The following is a 16684-nucleotide window of genomic DNA, read 5'->3' as shown; positions in this document are numbered from 1 at the left end:
CTGTCCAGGACCCAAAGGCGACACTCTCCCAGGATGCCCCTACAGCCTCTAAGGATGATCCAGGGCCCCACAGGTGACCCAGCACGCAGTATCCCCCTCCTGCCTGACCCCTGATTCTGGCTGTCTTCTGTTCAGTGATTAGGCACCTGCTGATGCTTGAACAATCTCCCACTTTTTCAACCTTCCAGTCTTTGTCCCTCTGCCCTGGCATGGGTTCAAGGGCTTCTGGAGGCACTGTTGGTCACCACGCCTCTTCCTTCTCCCTGCCCGTGCCCTCCTCTGTCTCCCGCTATTGTTCTTTAGCCTGAGTCCCAGCCTGGCAGTCAATTCTCACAGATGCCCCTGTTCTCAGTCAGGTCTGCACAGCTCACCAGCTTGATACCCATGGCTGCATCCACCCTGTTCCTCTGTGGCGATCCCAGGCCAGGGCCTGGCTGTTTGCTCTTTGTTGTCAACCTCCCCGCCTGGCTCACAATCTCATTCCCCAGCCCCCAGAAGCCAGTACCCCTGCCCTCCAAATGCCAGAGGAAGCCAGCAACACCTACCGCATGAATGAACCAGCATCATGAGAAGCACATGTGACTTTAATGATTTCTGACTAGTGACAGTGACAGATTGAGCTGCTGCAGTGGGCATCAGAAATTCCACAGGACCTCACAGAACCTGCTTGTACCTGCAACAGGAGCCTTGGGGGCTCAGCTCTGGAGCGAGTGCTGCCTGATATCTAGTAAAAATTTAGTAAAAAGTCTAGTAAAAAAAAAAAAGCTCATAGAGTGGAAACTGGGGAAGATCTGGTAGTGGGCTGCTGGAAGTGGCTACAAAGAAGAGGTTAAGGAGGGGACACATGGGTGTCTGAGTCCCCACCACGGAGATGGACTATCTAGTCCAAGTCAGTGGAATTAGTCAGGTAAAAGGGGCGGATGACCACACGGAAGCTGCTGAAGGCCCCTGAGGTGCAGGGAAAGAGGGAGGAGATCTTGGAGCTATTGGTTTCTAGGGCACTGGGGATAGGGGCCTTGGAGCCTTCAAAGTTGGTGACATCCACCACACTGTACCCTCCACAAAGCATCAGCACCTTGTTTTCGTAGTCAATGCTAGAATCGGAGTAACCAGACTTGGTGAGGCCCAGCACAGGGACCTCGTCAGGGGTGCAAGAGAAACCATAGTTCCAGCAGCTCTGGACAGTGGGGAGGTAGTTGGCTGACCAGGAGATCAGCCTGTCCCTGAAGAGAAAGCTGGGGTGCTGTGGGGTCTGGAAAGACTGGTAGGGGCTGTACTGGACTCTTGAGCCATAGCCGTATGGGTAGTAATGACCATACTCATACACTTGGACATCCCGTGACCTTGAGGACCGGGCTGTCACGAAGGCACTCCAGGTTGAGGAGGTATAAAGCCGGGGCTTGTAGGTGTCCTCGGTGAGGTTGAGGCCTCCGTACCTGGTCAGCACTGAGAAAGGCACAGTGTGGAACTCCAGGGCCTGCATGATCTTCCTTTGGAACAGCGCCTGGTGATCCTGATACAAGGAGAGGTTGAACTGCAGCTCAAACAGCTCCTGGGGCAGCATCATGGGGAAACGGACCTTCTCCACCAGGCGCTCCACGTCCTCATGGGAGATGCCACTCTCTCTGCTCCACTGATCCACTGCCTTCAGCAAGTCCAGCTCGCTAGACACCGCCAGCTCACTGTTGGAGAGGAGAGCCTGGAGCAAGGCGGTGGGAACGGTCAGCCAGGCCTCCGCCTGCGTCAGAGGCTCAAAGTTCCAGGCCAGGAACTGTACACACAGATCCTCCAGCACAGAGTCCCGGGTGGCCTGGGCATAGGCGTAGAGGTCCAGGGGCGTGTGGAAACTGGGATCCTGGGGGAGGAGTGTGGCGAAGAGCCGGCCGCAGTAGTCCCGGAGCTGTGTGGCCTCATAGGCTGAGGCTAGCTTGTGCAAGCACTTGACAGAGGACATGGTGACCTCGATTCTTCGGGTGTAAAAGTACCTGGGAGTGGGAGGTAAGTTGGGAGTCTGAAGCCTGCCCTGACAGACAGCAGGTGTGTTTGGCCTGCTCTCCCACACAGCTACCTGTTACAGCTTCCCCGCTGACCTTACTCCAAGGTGCTCCCACTGGGGGGCTCCGCAATCTCACACTGACAGCAACTTTAGGGAGTCAGGCCACGGGGTGGGTGATTGTTGGCAAGGACACTCACAGCCACTTTCTTCCTCATCTGTGAACGCCCTCCCCTGAGGGACTCCCATCTCATCTCCTGCTCTCTCTGATGTCACTGTGAGCCTTGGTCAGTAGAGGTCCAGGCATGGGTCCCTGCTGGGTTCCTGTGGGTACCTCTCTCCCCGCAAGCATCTGCTCCCTGTCAGGTGACAATGGCTCTTTGGTCACCTTTTATCTGCTTCCCTGGGACTCTGAGCCATGCAAGGGTCTGAGTCCACCATGCCCAGAGTGATATCCTCCCCCTTTGTGCACAGTGTTCAAGTAGAGCTGAGGGTCCCTGCCGTTGACTTCACAGTACCCCAGAGGTTGGGAGGGCCACTTTTTCCTCCAGACTGACCCCTCACACACAACCTGAGATAGACCCTTCATGAAATCATCTCATAAGGAGGACATGGGACAGAAGGGTGCTGCCACCACTCTCCCCCTGCTGTTGAAGGAGGGGGGACCAGGAAAAGGATTCACACCAGTTTCTAATTCTCGCCCCACACCAGAGTGGTCCCTCGGGCTGCTGGCAGCTCAAAGTGCTACGGGAGGCTGAGATGGGCCCGGATTCTTGTGAGTGTCTGTCTTCATGCCTCCCCCATGCCCACATGGCCCAGTCTTGGGTTCTGAAAATCAGAGTGGGTCTCCCGGCCCTGCCCATCCTTTTTAAGAAAAAAAAATCACATATCCAGAGAGGGGAAGGGCCCAATGCTAGCAGCAAGAAGTGGCTTGAGGGACTGCAGGAGGAGCCTAGGGGACTCCTGTGTCTCCTGTGACTTCAGAGAGAAGCCGGGGGGGGGGGTGGGATGGGAGGGGAGAGAGAGAGAGAGAGAGAGAGAACAAGAGCCCAGACCCCAGCTGGGGCGGGGGGGGGAGCAGGAAGGCAGAGATGGCATCTGCTCCACCTTCCACTGTGTCTTAGACACAGAATTCACCAGGAGAACACAGGATCCCTGCCAGGTTTCCATACTAGGCTGGGAGCTAATGGTTCTAATCTGGGTTTAATCGCCAGTATTGTTCTCATAAATGTCACGTTCCGTTATATAAAGCCGCATGTCATACGGACAAGAGAGAACCCTTTTTAATAAACGCTCTGTTTTAAAGGTGGGACCCTGCGTGATCTTGACAATCAATCCCGCAGGGAGGAGGCAGAGAAGGGTTGTGGCCAAGGCCCCCACTAATCGTCTCTCCTCTCATCCTGAGAATCCTGCACCTGACCTGGCAGGAGCCAGGGGTAGTCTGTGAGGGCTCCCCAGAGGAGTGCACTTTTCCTCCTCCCTTCATAGACAGTTCTGAAGTCATGACTTCCTGCTGTGGGAAGGGAAGAGTCTTACCCTGAAGCTGGCAAGATGACTCAGCAGCCAGTCGATCGCTACCAAGTCTGATGACCTGAGCTGATCCCCAAAACCCACACGGTGGAGGGAGAGAAGCTACTCTGACCTCCACATACGCCCTGTGGGGCCCACACAAACAAGCATATAAGAACCTAGGGGTGTGTGTGTGTGTGTGTGTGTGTGTGTGTGTGTGTGTGTGTGCATGTGTGTATCCGTAGGGGTGTGTTTGTACATGTGTTTGTACATGTGTGTGTAGGTGTGTGTGACTTCTTTTTTTAAAAGATTTATTTATTTATTATGTACATAGTGTTCAGCCTCCATGCCTGCAGGCCAGAAGAGGGCACCAGATCTCATTACATATGGTTGTGAGCCACCATGTGGTTGCTGGGATTTGAACTCAGGACCTCTGGAAAAGCAGTCAGTACTCTTAACCTCTGAGCCATCTCTAGCCCCCCCCCCTTTTTTTTAAAAGATTTAAAGATCTATCTATTTTATGCATGAGAGATATCTGCATGTACAACTTTATGCCAGAAGAGGGCATCAGATACCACTAGAGATCCTTGTGAGCAAACATGCGGTTTCTGGGAATTGAACTCATAACCTCTGGAAGATCAGTCAGTACTCTTAACTGCTGAGCCATCTCTCCAGCCCGTGTGTGACTTCTAACGCGTCTAAGATACATGACAGAGAGAGGAGAGGGCTTACAAGTGCGTCTTGCTTGCACTGTCTGTGCCTTCCTAACGGCCTGATGGAGGAGTGTCTATGTGTTAATTTCATTGGTTCATTAATAAAGAAACTGCCTCGGCCCTTTAATAGGACAGAAAATTAGGTAGGCAGAGTAAACAGAACAGAATGCTGGGTAGAACGCAGTGAGGGAGACACTTCAGTCAGTTGCCATAGTGAGTCGCCATGCCTCTCCTCTCTGAGATGGATGCAGGTTAAGATCTCTCCTGGTAAGCGACCACCTCGTGGTGCTACACGAATTACTAAATATGGGTTAATTAGCCAATAAGAGGCTGAAATTAATGAGCCAGGCAGTGTTTGAAAGAATACAGTTTCTGTGTAATTATTTCGGGTGTAAAGCTAGCCGGGTGGTGGGATGCAGCCCCGCTGCTCCCTCTACAATGGCCCAGGCAGGAAGCCTTTCTAGCCTTGCTGTAGGAGATCCAAGCTGCCCACTGCCCACCTGGACTCCATTTCCAAGTGCCCTCCCAGGTGTCTCGCAGAGAAGCTCCCGGTCTGGTACTCCATGCTAAGTCATAACCTCAGAATATCAAAAAAAAAAAAATTCTTACATGAGCACATGATGGTTTGGAGAGAGCTTTTAGAGCTGCACGGTGAAAATGTGTGTATCTGTGTGCACTGGATGTGGATGAGAGCACACGTGTGCACACTAGTTCAGTGTGCATGGATGCTTGCACATAAGAGTGCAGTGGTGGTCTGAATAAGAACAGCCCCCATGGGCCATGCTTAGTCACCAGGGAGCGACACTGTTAGAAAGGATGAGAAGGGCTGTGAGGTGTGGCCTTGATGGAAGAGCTGTGTTACTGGGGTGGGCGGAGAGGTTGCAAAAGCCCATGACAGGCCCAGTCTTTCTCCGCCTGTGGATCGGGATGTAAGGCTCTCGGCTACTCTTCCAGCAACGGCCTGCACGCGTCCATGCTCCACACCCACCGCCACGATGACAACAGACTAGAGCTCTGGAGCTGCAAGCAAGCCCTCGGCTAAATGCTTTTAGCTGCAAGCAAACCAACGATTAAATGCTTTTAGATCTGAAGAGTCGCCTTGGTCATGGTGTCTCTTCACAGCAAAAGAACAGTAACTAAGACAAGCAAACAGGCACATGGGAAAGTGAGGTTTGGATGCACGAGCATGTGTTTCTACAAGTGCAGCATGCATTTGGATGTGTAAGCATGTGTGTGCGCGAAGGCGGTTGAGTATTCAGATGTACGAGCATTCAATGCTTCCATGCAAGTGCAGGGAACATCTGGGTGTGACTGTGTTCACACAAGTGCAGCAAGCATCCAGATGTGTCTCCCTGTGACTGCAGACAGGTAGGAGAGTTTGCTACTCTTTGTTGTTGTCCCCTTCCTAAAGGTTGACAGCTAGGGCTGTCCTAGCCAGCAACTGCAACTCCACCGCTACCAACAGGGGTTAGCCTGCAAGAACCACAGCCCGAGGGAATTCTGTTCCCTCAGCACCAACTCCTTCAAACCTACAAAGGGAACTTATCTAAATCTCTGTCCCTGCCGGGCGACGGTGGCACACACCTTTAATCCCAGCACTCGGGAGGCAGAGGCAGGCGGGTCTCTGTGAGTTCGAGGCCAGTTTGGTCTACTAGAGCAAGTTCCAGGACAGGCTCTAGAACTATAGTGAAACCCTGTTTCAAAAAACCAAAATAAATAAATAAATAAACAAACAAACAAACAAACAAACAAATCTCTGTCCCTCTAAAGAACTCAAGATCCAAAGGTTAAGGTAGAATCCTGCTTCCCAGAGAAGCGGAATAGCAAACGGCTCACCTAACTCATCTTCTTGCTGCTTGTACTTCTCACCCCACCTTACAAACCTTTCTCTACCTTGTTCCTCCTACAGCTTCCTGTCAGCCAGTTACTGATGCAGCCTCCTGACCGCAGGTGAATTTTATTTACCCAAACACATCTTTGCATCATTAAACAAATGTTCCGGAGCATAAACAAAAGCAACACGCCTTAAAATAATATTCTACAACAGTTTGCCTGCGATTATAGATGTGTGCAGTGTGAAGAAGCACGCACATGACTGCATGACTGTGTAATGTGCAGGTACATGTGTATGGGTGTTGCACGAGCGCATGATCAGGTGTGCAGGGCCCATCTACTTACCTTGCTGCCCCACCCTAGCACAGTGGACGCTCCAGCAATTAGGAGGAGCGTGAAGCCCAAGCACGACCGGAGCTGAAGGCTTGGCTTACCTGAGGAAGTCTCTGACCACAGGCATGCACTCCGCATCCACTCTCATGATGACACTTCTGCCCACCGCTTGCTGCAGGGCCTGGGCCTCCGGGTTGGTGTTCAGGATCAGCTTGTGGGCACAGATGGTCAGATCTCTATGTCCCTGCCCTGTTACCTGGATGAACAGGTCGCAGTCCTGCTGACTGTCAAAGATCTGGCCCAGCGCATCTGGGAGATCTCCAGAGAGGTCCAGAACGTGGATATCACTGGTTTCTTGGAGAGACAGAGGGAGTTGCTGTTGTGAGGCTTTGGGCTCTGTAAACCATTTTCTCTGATTCAAACCTGCAATTTGACCCTTGAGAATCAGGTTTTTCATCTGTGCCAGCCGTCCTGGTACCTGGCTTTGCTCAGAAGGGCTTTTGGGAAAATGCAGGCTGGAACAGGCCATGAGGAAGGGTGCAGCTGCCCTCTGAACCTCATGAAACAGGAGCAGGCCCTCCTGGCCTCTCTGGCCACATGTGGCCCTGTGCCCTGATACACCCAGAGGCTGCTCCCTGGACCCCACTCAGGCACTGTGTTTGGTTTGTGGCGAGCGCTCTGGAGTCTGAATGAGAACGGCCCCCATAGGCTCATATATTTGAATGCTTCGTGACAATGAAGTGGCATTGTTTAAAAGGTTTGAAAGGATGAGAAGGGCTGTGAGGTGCGGCCTTGCTGGAGGAGGTGTGGTACTAGGGGTGGGGTTTGAGGTTTCAGAGGGAGAGGAACGGAGACTCTGGCATTGAGTCTGTGTCCTTCCTTTGTAACGGCAGAGGCCACTCTCCTATACCCAGTCAACAGCCTGAGAAGCCAGGGTTCCATGGTAACCCCACACTACAACTTGGGCCTTCCCATTCCCAAGGAGACTAGTCCTTGAGGGCTATGGAATGCCTCTGGGCACCCCCACTTTTCCCTGCCTCCCAAGGCCCAATCCAGAGCCACATGGACCATCACTGGTAGCCTAGGAGGGTTGGCTTGATTTTTATGTTTAGACTGGGTGGGCTGGCTCCTTGGTGTGTACTCCCACTGCGGACCCTAGCATCCACCTCCACCTTCCTGTCCACATTGTTCCCCAGCTGGAGGGGCCTCCTGCCCTCCCAGAACCCTGCACAGCTTAGGCCACTCAGGAGGCCTCCAGTCTGAGCCCTCCACCCCGGATCAAAGACACCATGCTTGTCTGACCTTGTGGGAGTTAATACCCTCATGCCCCAGTGCTCAAACTCGGGACAGAGGGGAGTCTCCAGGAACCCCATGGGCTAGCCCAGGAGGAAGCCACAGATGGCAGCCGGGAAGAAAAGCTCCCACCGAGTCTCAGACACAGGAGGTGAAGGGCAGGGATGGGGTCAGGGTTCGGCAGGTAGGGCTCTGGGCACCAGTGCCCTTGACCCCAGCCATTCAGAACAACCACCACCTGTGCCCGGGGTGCCAGGCAATGCAGCAGAGCATGTAATAACCCTAAGACCCTGTGCCTTACGGTGCCAACACCCTCATACAGGTGTTATCCTGTGTGCCATACAGTCCCTGACCCATAACTCACTGCCCTGCTGCAGAAGCTTCCCTAACACAGGAAACACAGGAGGCTCTCCCTGAGAGACAAGTGAACTTGTCCTACATCCCAGCCACACTCAGGGCGCCACTCTCAACGCCTGCGTACACAGGGGGAGGGGCACGGGCATGCCCCTTGCTTCATCCAGGTGCTGGGCGGGCAAGGGCGTCTCACCGTTAGAGCAGACAACGCCTGCGTCCTTCTCATGCCCGCAGCGGCTCTTCAGCCAACCCAGAGAGCTGCAGTTGGCCAGGGAGGGCTCTGTCCCTGTGCACTCCACCTCGTCCAGCATGACGGGTCCCCTTCCTGTGGGCACAAGAGGAAGTCAGGGGCCACAGTGGAGGAGGAGCTGGCTCCTTGGTGCTGCTCACTGGCACAGCGGGGATGTTTGAGGGACATTACGACCTCAGCTTTGTGGGGGGGGGGGATACAGCAGCCCACACCTGGCCCAAAGGCAGCTCTGCCCAGCGCCCGAGTGGCGTTCTCATAGCCCAGGGCCCGGCAGACGACGTTGGCATCTAAAATGTTCCAGAGGTTGTCGCACACTGTCCCCCACTGGCCTCTGTAGAAGATCTCCACGCGGCCCTCGTTGGCCGAGGCCCCGTTAACCAGACGCATGTCTCCATCTTCTGTACCTGTTGGGAAAGTGGGGGTCAGCTGGGAGGAGGGTTGGCTTGTTTGGGTGCCCGCCCTCATGACCTCGATGCTCTGGGCTGTCCTGTTGGGTGAAGGTTACCCCAACTGGGGTGCAGTGGGGTTGCTCTTGAACCACTTCAGAGCCCCCTCTTCATGTGTGAGACACTATCCACTGAGGACCCCATGGAGGCCACGGCCTTTCGGTTTCTCAGCTTTGAGCCTTTTACGCCAAAAGAGCACCTTGGCTCTCCAGCCTGCAGAGTGGATGGAGGTGGTGGTCGCTAGAAGGTCTGGGAGAGGAAGAGGCCTCTTGCTGGCTCTCTGGAATCCTGGCCTGAGGGGACAGGTGGCCCCTGGGCCCCTAGACACAGGCAGAGAGCAGATGCCCCTTGTCTCTGCAGTGTTGGTCTAAAGCAGACAATCTGAACCAGAGACAGTCTGCAATCAGGCAAGGCAGACAAAGGGCTCCCATCTCTGCCAATGCTCAGAGGGTCAGCAAGTAGCTGGGTGCTTGAATTTGGGGCTCATTCATGCCAAAGAGGGCATTCAGCTGAGGGTGCAGGATGACTGCCCCCAGGGGCTCTCTGAATTCTAACATGTGTCCCAAGGCCACCCACTCCAGGGCAGCACAGGTTCGGCACCCCCTCCTTGGCCCACAGTTAAGATGGGAAGGTTCCTGGCATTTTCTCCATCACCTGAGTGCCACCCGGGCCCAGGGGAACCCCAGCCACACACCATCACTATTTGGGATTGACTGGGGATCCACATGGAGAGACTTCCGAGATATGGCACCTCACAGGATGACATCTGGGTTTTCTTTTTTTTTTTTTTTTTTTTTTGTTTTTCGAGACAGGGTTTCTCTGCAGCTTTTTTAGAGCCTGACCTGGAGCTGTAGACCAGGCTGGTCTCGAACTCACAGAGATCCGCCTGCCTCTGCCTCCCGAGTGCTGGGATTAAAGGCGTGCGCCACCACTGCCCGGCCGACATCTGGGTTTTCTGTGAGGAGGTGACCCACAGAGCAAGGTGCAGCAGCCTTGAAGACTTCTGTTTAGGGCATTTGCCAGCAGGCATGACTCACCTTGAGTCCCTGGAACCAGCAACCACACAGAGAGGAGCCATAGGAGAGCCATGGCCTGGTCTAGAAGCCCAACCCTGCAGCAGAAGGGACAGCACAATGAGTCTGGCAACAGTTCTCCACTGCAGACTGATGTGGGATCCCCTCTGTATGCTATGAATATCACTGGTTAATAAAGGAACTGCTGTGGGCCTATAGCAGAGCTATAGGGGAACAGAGCTGGGCGGGGGGGACTAAACTGAATGCTGGGAGAGAGGAGGCAGAGTCAGAGAGGAGCCATGTAGCCCTGCGGGAGACAGACCCTGGAACTTTACCCAGTAAGCCACTGCCACGTGGCAATACATAGATTAATGGAGATCGGTTAAATTAAGACATAAGAGTTAGCCAATAAGAAGCTAGAGCTAAGGGGCTAAGCATTGATTTAATTAATACAGTTTCTGTGTGGTTATTTCGGGTCTGAGCTGCTGAGCAGCCGGGAACCAACAAGCAGCCTGCTTCAACAGCAGACCAGCAGCCCCATGGTTTCATCAGCCCTGCTGGTGGAGGACAGGGCAGTTTTGTGGGTGGCCCCTCTTTTGCAGGGCTCAGATGGCCATGTGATGGCTCTCATGCAGGCTTCTCACATGCTCTGGGGAGCAATCTTCAGGTCAGTAAGAAGGTGGAACAGGTGGGTGAGGGCTCTGGGCAATGAGGACCCAGGAAACACAAGGGCTGTGCCTTGGGGTTAGACAGGGTTTAAGCCTGCTAACAGTTGGCCTTAAGTGACAAGAGATGGTGCAGAAGGGTCTGGGCCTTCGTGGTGTGAAGTGGGGGTGAGTGGGAGATGTGAAGTGGGAGATGGGTGGGAGGTTTGAAGTAAAGATGAATGGGAGGTGTGAAGTGGGGGTGGGTAGGATATGTGAAGTGGGGATGGATGGGAGGTATGAAGTGAGGATGGGTATATGTGAAATGGGGATGGGTGGGAGGTGTGAAGTAGAAATGAATCGGAGGTGTGAAGAGGGGGTGGGTAGGATATGTGAAATGGGGATGGGAGGGAGGTGTGAGGTGGGGATGAGTGGTAGGTGTGAGGTGGGGATGAGTGGGGGATATAAGGATGGGATGAGTGGGAGGTGTGAAGTGGGGATGGGTGTGAATTGGGGATGAGTGTGAGGTGTGAGGTGGGGATGAGTAGGAAGTGTGAGGTGGGGATGAGTGTGAGGAATGAGGTGGGGATGAGTGGGTAGGTAGGGTGTGTGAAATGGGGATGGGTGGGAAATGTGAAGTGGGAATGAATGTGAAGTGGGAATGAGTGGGATGTATGAGGTGGGGATGGTTGGGAAGTGTGAAGTGGGGATGAGTGGGAGGTGTAAAATGGGGATGAGTGGGACGTGGAGATGAGTAAGAGGTGGGAATGAGTGGGAGGTGGGGATGAGTGGGAGGTGGGGATGAGTAGGAGGTGGGTAAGGATCAACTCCCAAGAAGCTGCCAGCTCTAAGAAGGGGGGGGACAAAGGACTCAATATTAGGCTATGGCCTAAGCTCTTGCTTGTCTGTGCTCTACCCAGGCACTGTCCCTCAGCCCCTGCAAGGATAGGGATGACCCACAGGGCAGGCAACACCCACTCTACTCCCAGGCTTGGTTCTGGCTAGTGGGTGGTGCTGTTGGGAGCACCATCTACTAGGCAAGAGCTGGTAACCTCAAGTTGTTTCTTTGTTACTTAGACCAGCGGCCCAGGGACAGGCAAGAGAGATATCCCAGGACTAGTAGAAACACCAGGATTGCCCCTCACCCTCACCCCAGTTCCCCTCCCACCACCCCACCAACCCTGTCCTAGACACTTCTGCACTAGACCAGCATGAAGGTCCTCTGGATCCCAGCCCACTTGCAGCTGTCCTGGCAGGAGTGAAGACGGTCTCAGGAGACTTGTGCCCCGCCCACTTTGGCTATCAAATTACTGAATTAAGGTCCCCCAAGGAGCTGAAATGGGGTGACAGCTTCACCAGGAGGAGCTTGTTTCCAGGATAGATTTACAGCCCATGCTACGACAAGGGCAGCCCAGTTATACACACTGTAGCCCCCCATTTAAATCTAAACCTCATGTCAATACCCCAAGGGGCTCGAGGCGGAGGCCGATCTGTTCATCTTCTCAATGCAGCCCCATGAGATAAAGCTCCTTTTAATGGTTTTCACTATATTGTATCTTTAACTGGACCACGGTAGATAGGTGGCTGGTTATCAAGGGAGCTGTCTGGGCATAGGCTCTGACCATTGCATCCTGTACCGCATCACTGGGTGAGAAACTTGGCCCTTGCTGCTGTGCACCCCCTCCCCACACACACACTCAGCAGTTTCCTGCCAGCGTTCTGAAGCCAGCCATACAACAAACAAGACCCCAGAGCAGTAAGCCAGTTCACATGCCAGGTGAACACACTGAAGTGAGAGTCAACCGACTCCAGACCACACAGCTGGCGAGCCCCAGGTCGGGGTCTGCCCAGGGGTCCCATGGCAGACTACACCGGGTGCCCATTCTCTCCATTCATATAGACTGTGGCCAATAGGTTTGTGAGTGCTGAGTCAGGAACTCGATGCCTTTGGAACATTGCGGTTATGTGGATGAGGCTGTCCTCTGCCTGACTCCTTCATGTGGGAAGCTGGGACAAGTCTGCCTATGCTGGCTCATTCAGTAGCTCTGTGCAGGTCTGGGTGAGAGCCTCTGGTTGAGGGCCGAGGGCTCAATTCCAAGCCTCTTCTCCCTTCAGCAAACATCCCACCCAACTGTACAGCAGTCCTGCAGGAGGAGGAGGAGCACAAGGGTTCCTGTGCTCAGTAGCCGGCCAGGTATCATGCCGTGTGGACTGGGGACTCACCTGGAAGCGAGAGATAGTAGCTACCTGTCTGTAGGGGCAGCTGCTGACGGTGGTCCCGGAGCCTCCCTGCTGGCTGCAATCAGAAGATTGCTGTAGGTTGTCCGCCGGAGAGAGGCACCACCATGCGGTTTTTCTCAGCCTCGTCTCAGGAAATGCTTTATAAACCTAGTCTGCTTTCGATTTCCAGAAAACACATGACAGAGGCCGCTCCTGGGGTTGGCTGCAGACAAGGCTAGCAGCCCTCTGCTTGTTCACTGCTCTGCTGGGGGAATGGCAGGCATCCAAGTGCCCTGTGGCTGAGCAGATAAAACAGCCATACTCAGGCGCCTAGGCTGCGCTGTTTGACCAGCCAGATGCATGTCCAGGCGGCACCCTGGGAGGGGTGGGGGCGGGGACAGCATGGAGGTTCTAAAGGATACAACGCCCTCTCCTGACCTCCATGGAGCACCAGGCACACATGTGGGGCACACATATACACGATGACAGAAACAACTGGACGCATAAAATACATTAAAATAAAAAAATTAAAAAGGCTAACTTCCCCAGACTTATGATAACACTATGCAGTGGGGGCCTAATTACTAACGGCTCCTGTGCCTCACCCTTGCCTCTAGTTACGACCTCAAGACACTGAGCTGTCCTGGTGAACTCTGCCCTAAGGATCTGTCACTGATGGCCCAGGAGGCAAGACCAGGTGACTTCTGATAGCCACTAATCACCCACTCCTTTTCAGCTGTATGATTCTTTTACAATTCACTTGCTGTTTCTGTCCTCAGCGTCCACTGTTTTCTAAGGTTCACTGATTTCACGTGTGTGCGCATTTTGTCTGTATTTAGCACACCACATGCGTAGTGTGTGTATGGGAGCCACCAGAGGGTGTCAGATGCCCTGGAACTGGAGCTGTGGGTGCTGGGAATGGAACCCGGGTTCTGTCAGGACTCAACAGCTGAGCGTTCTCTCCAGCGCCATCCCCAAGTGTTATTCTTTACTAAAACTTTTACACCAGTTCTAAATCCTTTCATCCCTGTGCCCTGGGCTCTGTGATCCAGGAATGACAACAGGAAGGCCCCAAGACCTGGGAGCACCAAGCCTAGACAGGAGGTGGTTAGCAGACATGCTGAGTTCCCAAACATGCCTGACAGTACTGTAGTCTCCTGAGGGCCCCGTGCAGCTGGGTATAGAACACCAACGGGGGCTGGCCAGAATTACCTGTGACAGACACCAATGTCCACTTCAGTCTGTGGGAGAGAGGCACTGGTGTTTTGGAAACCCCAGGAAATTCTGGAAAGCTCTTTGGATTTACCCCAAAGTTTTGAGCCCCAGCGCCCAGAGGTCAGAACTCAATGACTGGCTGAGATGCTGTTTCCAGGGGCTATGGTGTAGCCGTCCTGGGAAAACCACGCAGAGAGCTATAGGCAGAGACAGGCCTGACCCTACAGAGATGCCCAAGCTTGATGAACTGGGGGCTAACTTGTGGCTTCTGTCACCTCGGATGAGACTGTGAAAAGGATGGGGGTGCCCCTGCCTGATGCCTCCATCCCTGGTCAGCCCCATCAGGCAGCGGGAGCCCAGAGACCTATGCTTCCCATGGAGGGAAGGATGCTAGGTCACAGGGGCAGGGCCATCACAAGATGTGTGGTCTACAGCAGGTCCAGCTGCTCTGTGGCCACTCCAAAGTCAAAGGATGGGTGTTGCATGGGCCCAGACATTGCAACACGGGGATTTCCAAGAGGCCAGGCTCCAGGAACTTGAGTTCCCTCCAGCCACTCCATGATGTATCTGGAGACTCAGAGTAAATGTAGGGAAGAACAAGCTGAGGTGACAAGTGGCCCTGCTTCCAGTTCAGCTGCCCAGTGTCGAGAGCTATGGGGGGGGGGGTGTAGACCCCCGGACCCTGAATTCCCTGTGAATGGCTTTTTTTCCCTGTGCTTGCAGCTGCTCTGAGCAAAACAACTTGTTTTCCTCTGCTCTGAGCAGCAGGCAGAGAACTGGGGCGTGGTCAGAGCCCTATGTAAGCTTCCTCTGAGCACAATAAACTTGGCATTCTTGTATCAAGGATGACCCATGTTCCTCTGTCTGTGCCTGTGTTTTTAAGTCTCCAGCTTAGTTCCTGGCTGCGTGCCGACCTGTAGCAGCTACAGGTGTAGTACCATATAGCACGCAGTACAGACTTTGAGTTTTACAGCCCAGGGTCCCCCCCACAAACTGTGCTCATCTTTAACAGGGGCCTGGAGGTTACAATGGCCTCTTCAGAATAATGCCCTGAAGAGATTGGGGCACAGTGAATTCTAGCAGATCCCAAGTCCCCTCCCAATACTGTGTGCACAGTAAGAGACAGAGCCTCAGTGCCAAGACAGCTGTCAATCACTGAGACCCTGGCAGAAGAGAAGCCTCCAAAAGAAATGCCCAATTCCCGGAAGACACTGGGCCTCCTGGCTTCTTGTTTCTTTTGCTTTGCATTTGTGGCCTCCCACGCCCAGCCTTGGAAGCCAGGCCCCACTTCTCCATTCTCTGGCCACAGAATAAACCCGTGATTTTCTTTGCTTTTTAACACTAAATGGAAAATGGTCTCTTAAGGGAAGAGGGTGAAGTATGACCAGTCTTTGTTTAGGGGAGTCTCTTGTGAAAAGGGGTGGTACACTGGTAACTTCCTCACTCCTTTGGGGTGCTCTTGGCCTCAGCCTGGAGACTTGTGTGTATCTTTTGAGGGACACGTCTCCACAAGCTCCGGTGTCATTTGTCAGCAAACTCTCCAGGCCAGGTGCCCTCACTCAAATGACCGGTGTGTGAACATCATTTGTGTGCACGCTGTTCCCTGCAGCCCAGGGAGGACAGAGACAGATACCCACATCCCTCCCTCTGCCAACCAGAAAACTGAGATAGTGGATTACAAGAAACTGGAATTTTCCCAGGGGCCTCACCTGAGGAAGGAAAAGCTGAGGCCTGGTGCTAGTCAGAGACCCTTGTCTCCTGGAAGCAGTCCACATGGTCTGACTTGTCAGACAGATGACCTGGCTGGACAGCCCAGGAGCCAGGGCCAGACACAATGATGGGCAGGACCACACCATGACCAGGTGTAACTCTTGCCCTCTATTTAAACCTAACTGTATGCCAGGAACCCGAAGATGGACTTGGGAGAGCCACTGTATCTCTCTCTCTCTCTCTCTCTCTCTCTCTCTCTCTCCTCTCTCTCTCTCTCTCTCTCTCTCTCTCTCTCTCTCTCTCTCTCTCTGTGTGTGTGTGTGTGTGAGAGAGAGCACAGGCGCCACAGGGAGTCATATGAATATTAGAGGACAGGCTTTGGCAATCAGTTCCAAGGGTCAGTCTGTCAGGTTCGTACGGCAGGCACTGTCCACACTGAGCTGCTTTATTGGCCCACACTGGGTCTTTTCCTTGTCCCTCTGCCCAAGGTGACCACATTGAGCAAACCCTTCTCTGCTATTCTCTGTGGAGGTTGGGACACCAAGCCTGGCTTGACTGCTGTGGTCCAGTCTCCAGCACTTCAGGATCTGTCCTGACTCCAGTAACAGGCAGAGTGGGGAGATGTTGGAAGCTATTGGGGGCTGTGGACCCCCGGACCCTGAAGTCCCTGTGAACAGCTTGTTTTTCCTATGCTTGCAGCTGCTCTGAGCAAAACAACTTGTTTTCCTCTGCTCTGAGAAGCCTGCAGCTGCTCTGAGCACGGGACCCTGATGGCAGGCTGGTGGGTCTGCAGCTGAAAGATCCATAGAGCTGGGGCGTGGCCAGAGCCCTATATAAGCTTCCCCTGAGCACAATAAACTTGGCATTCTTGTATCAAGAGTGACCCATGTCTCAAATCTGTCTCTCAGCCGGGTTCCCTGGCTTGCATACTACAGGATGGTCAGGAGCTACAGGCATAGTACTGTATAGCACATAGTACAGACGCCGGGGTTTAAAAGGGAGAGGTGGGGTGGGACAGAGCCTGAAGTGCTGGAGACAGCCATACACACTGAAGCCTGGAGCCGTGAGGAGCTTATCATGACCCCAAAGCTTGCAACCCCACCTGTTTAGACACATCGGGACAGAGCCCTTGGCAACAGCCAACACAGACAAGAGAAG

At 53.7% G+C, this 16684-nt stretch overlaps 1 protein-coding gene across 1 annotated transcript; it reads right to left on the bottom strand.

Annotated features, from left to right (window-relative positions):
- Positions 1-566: 566 nt before the first annotated feature.
- LOC119813062 (galectin 3 binding protein) lies at positions 567-12820 on the bottom strand. Its single transcript, XM_038328162.1, has 6 exons — positions 12605-12820; positions 9762-9835; positions 8491-8682; positions 8222-8353; positions 6483-6735; positions 567-1985 (listed from the first exon to the last, which is right to left on the bottom strand). Exons 2-6 carry the CDS (start codon positions 9811-9813, stop codon positions 881-883), a joined length of 1734 nt encoding a protein of 577 aa, XP_038184090.1. The 5' UTR covers positions 9814-9835; positions 12605-12820; the 3' UTR covers positions 567-880.
- Positions 12821-16684: the final 3864 nt, after the last annotated feature.

The sequence above is a fragment of the Arvicola amphibius genome, chromosome 4 (assembly GCF_903992535.2).
Source record: "Arvicola amphibius chromosome 4, mArvAmp1.2, whole genome shotgun sequence".
Classification (NCBI taxonomy): Eukaryota; Metazoa; Chordata; class Mammalia; order Rodentia; family Cricetidae; genus Arvicola; species Arvicola amphibius.
The sequence above is the reverse complement of the archived record's forward strand: the minus strand, read 5'-3'. Positions and strand labels throughout refer to the sequence as shown.

Bases quoted from the DNA above. Each gene is read 5' to 3' on its own strand.
- LOC119813062 (XM_038328162.1), bottom strand. From the start codon at position 9,813: ATGGCTCTCCTATGGCTCCTCTCTGTGTGGTTGCTGGTTCCAGGGACT. The intron at 8,683-9,761 runs GTGAGTCATGCC...CTTTCCCAACAG, and splicing joins GCTGGTTCCAGGGACTCAAG to GTACAGAAGATGGAGACATG. The intron at 8,354-8,490 runs GTGTGGGCTGCT...TTGTGCCCACAG, and splicing joins CAGAGCTGCCTTTGGGCCAG to GAAGGGGACCCGTCATGCTG.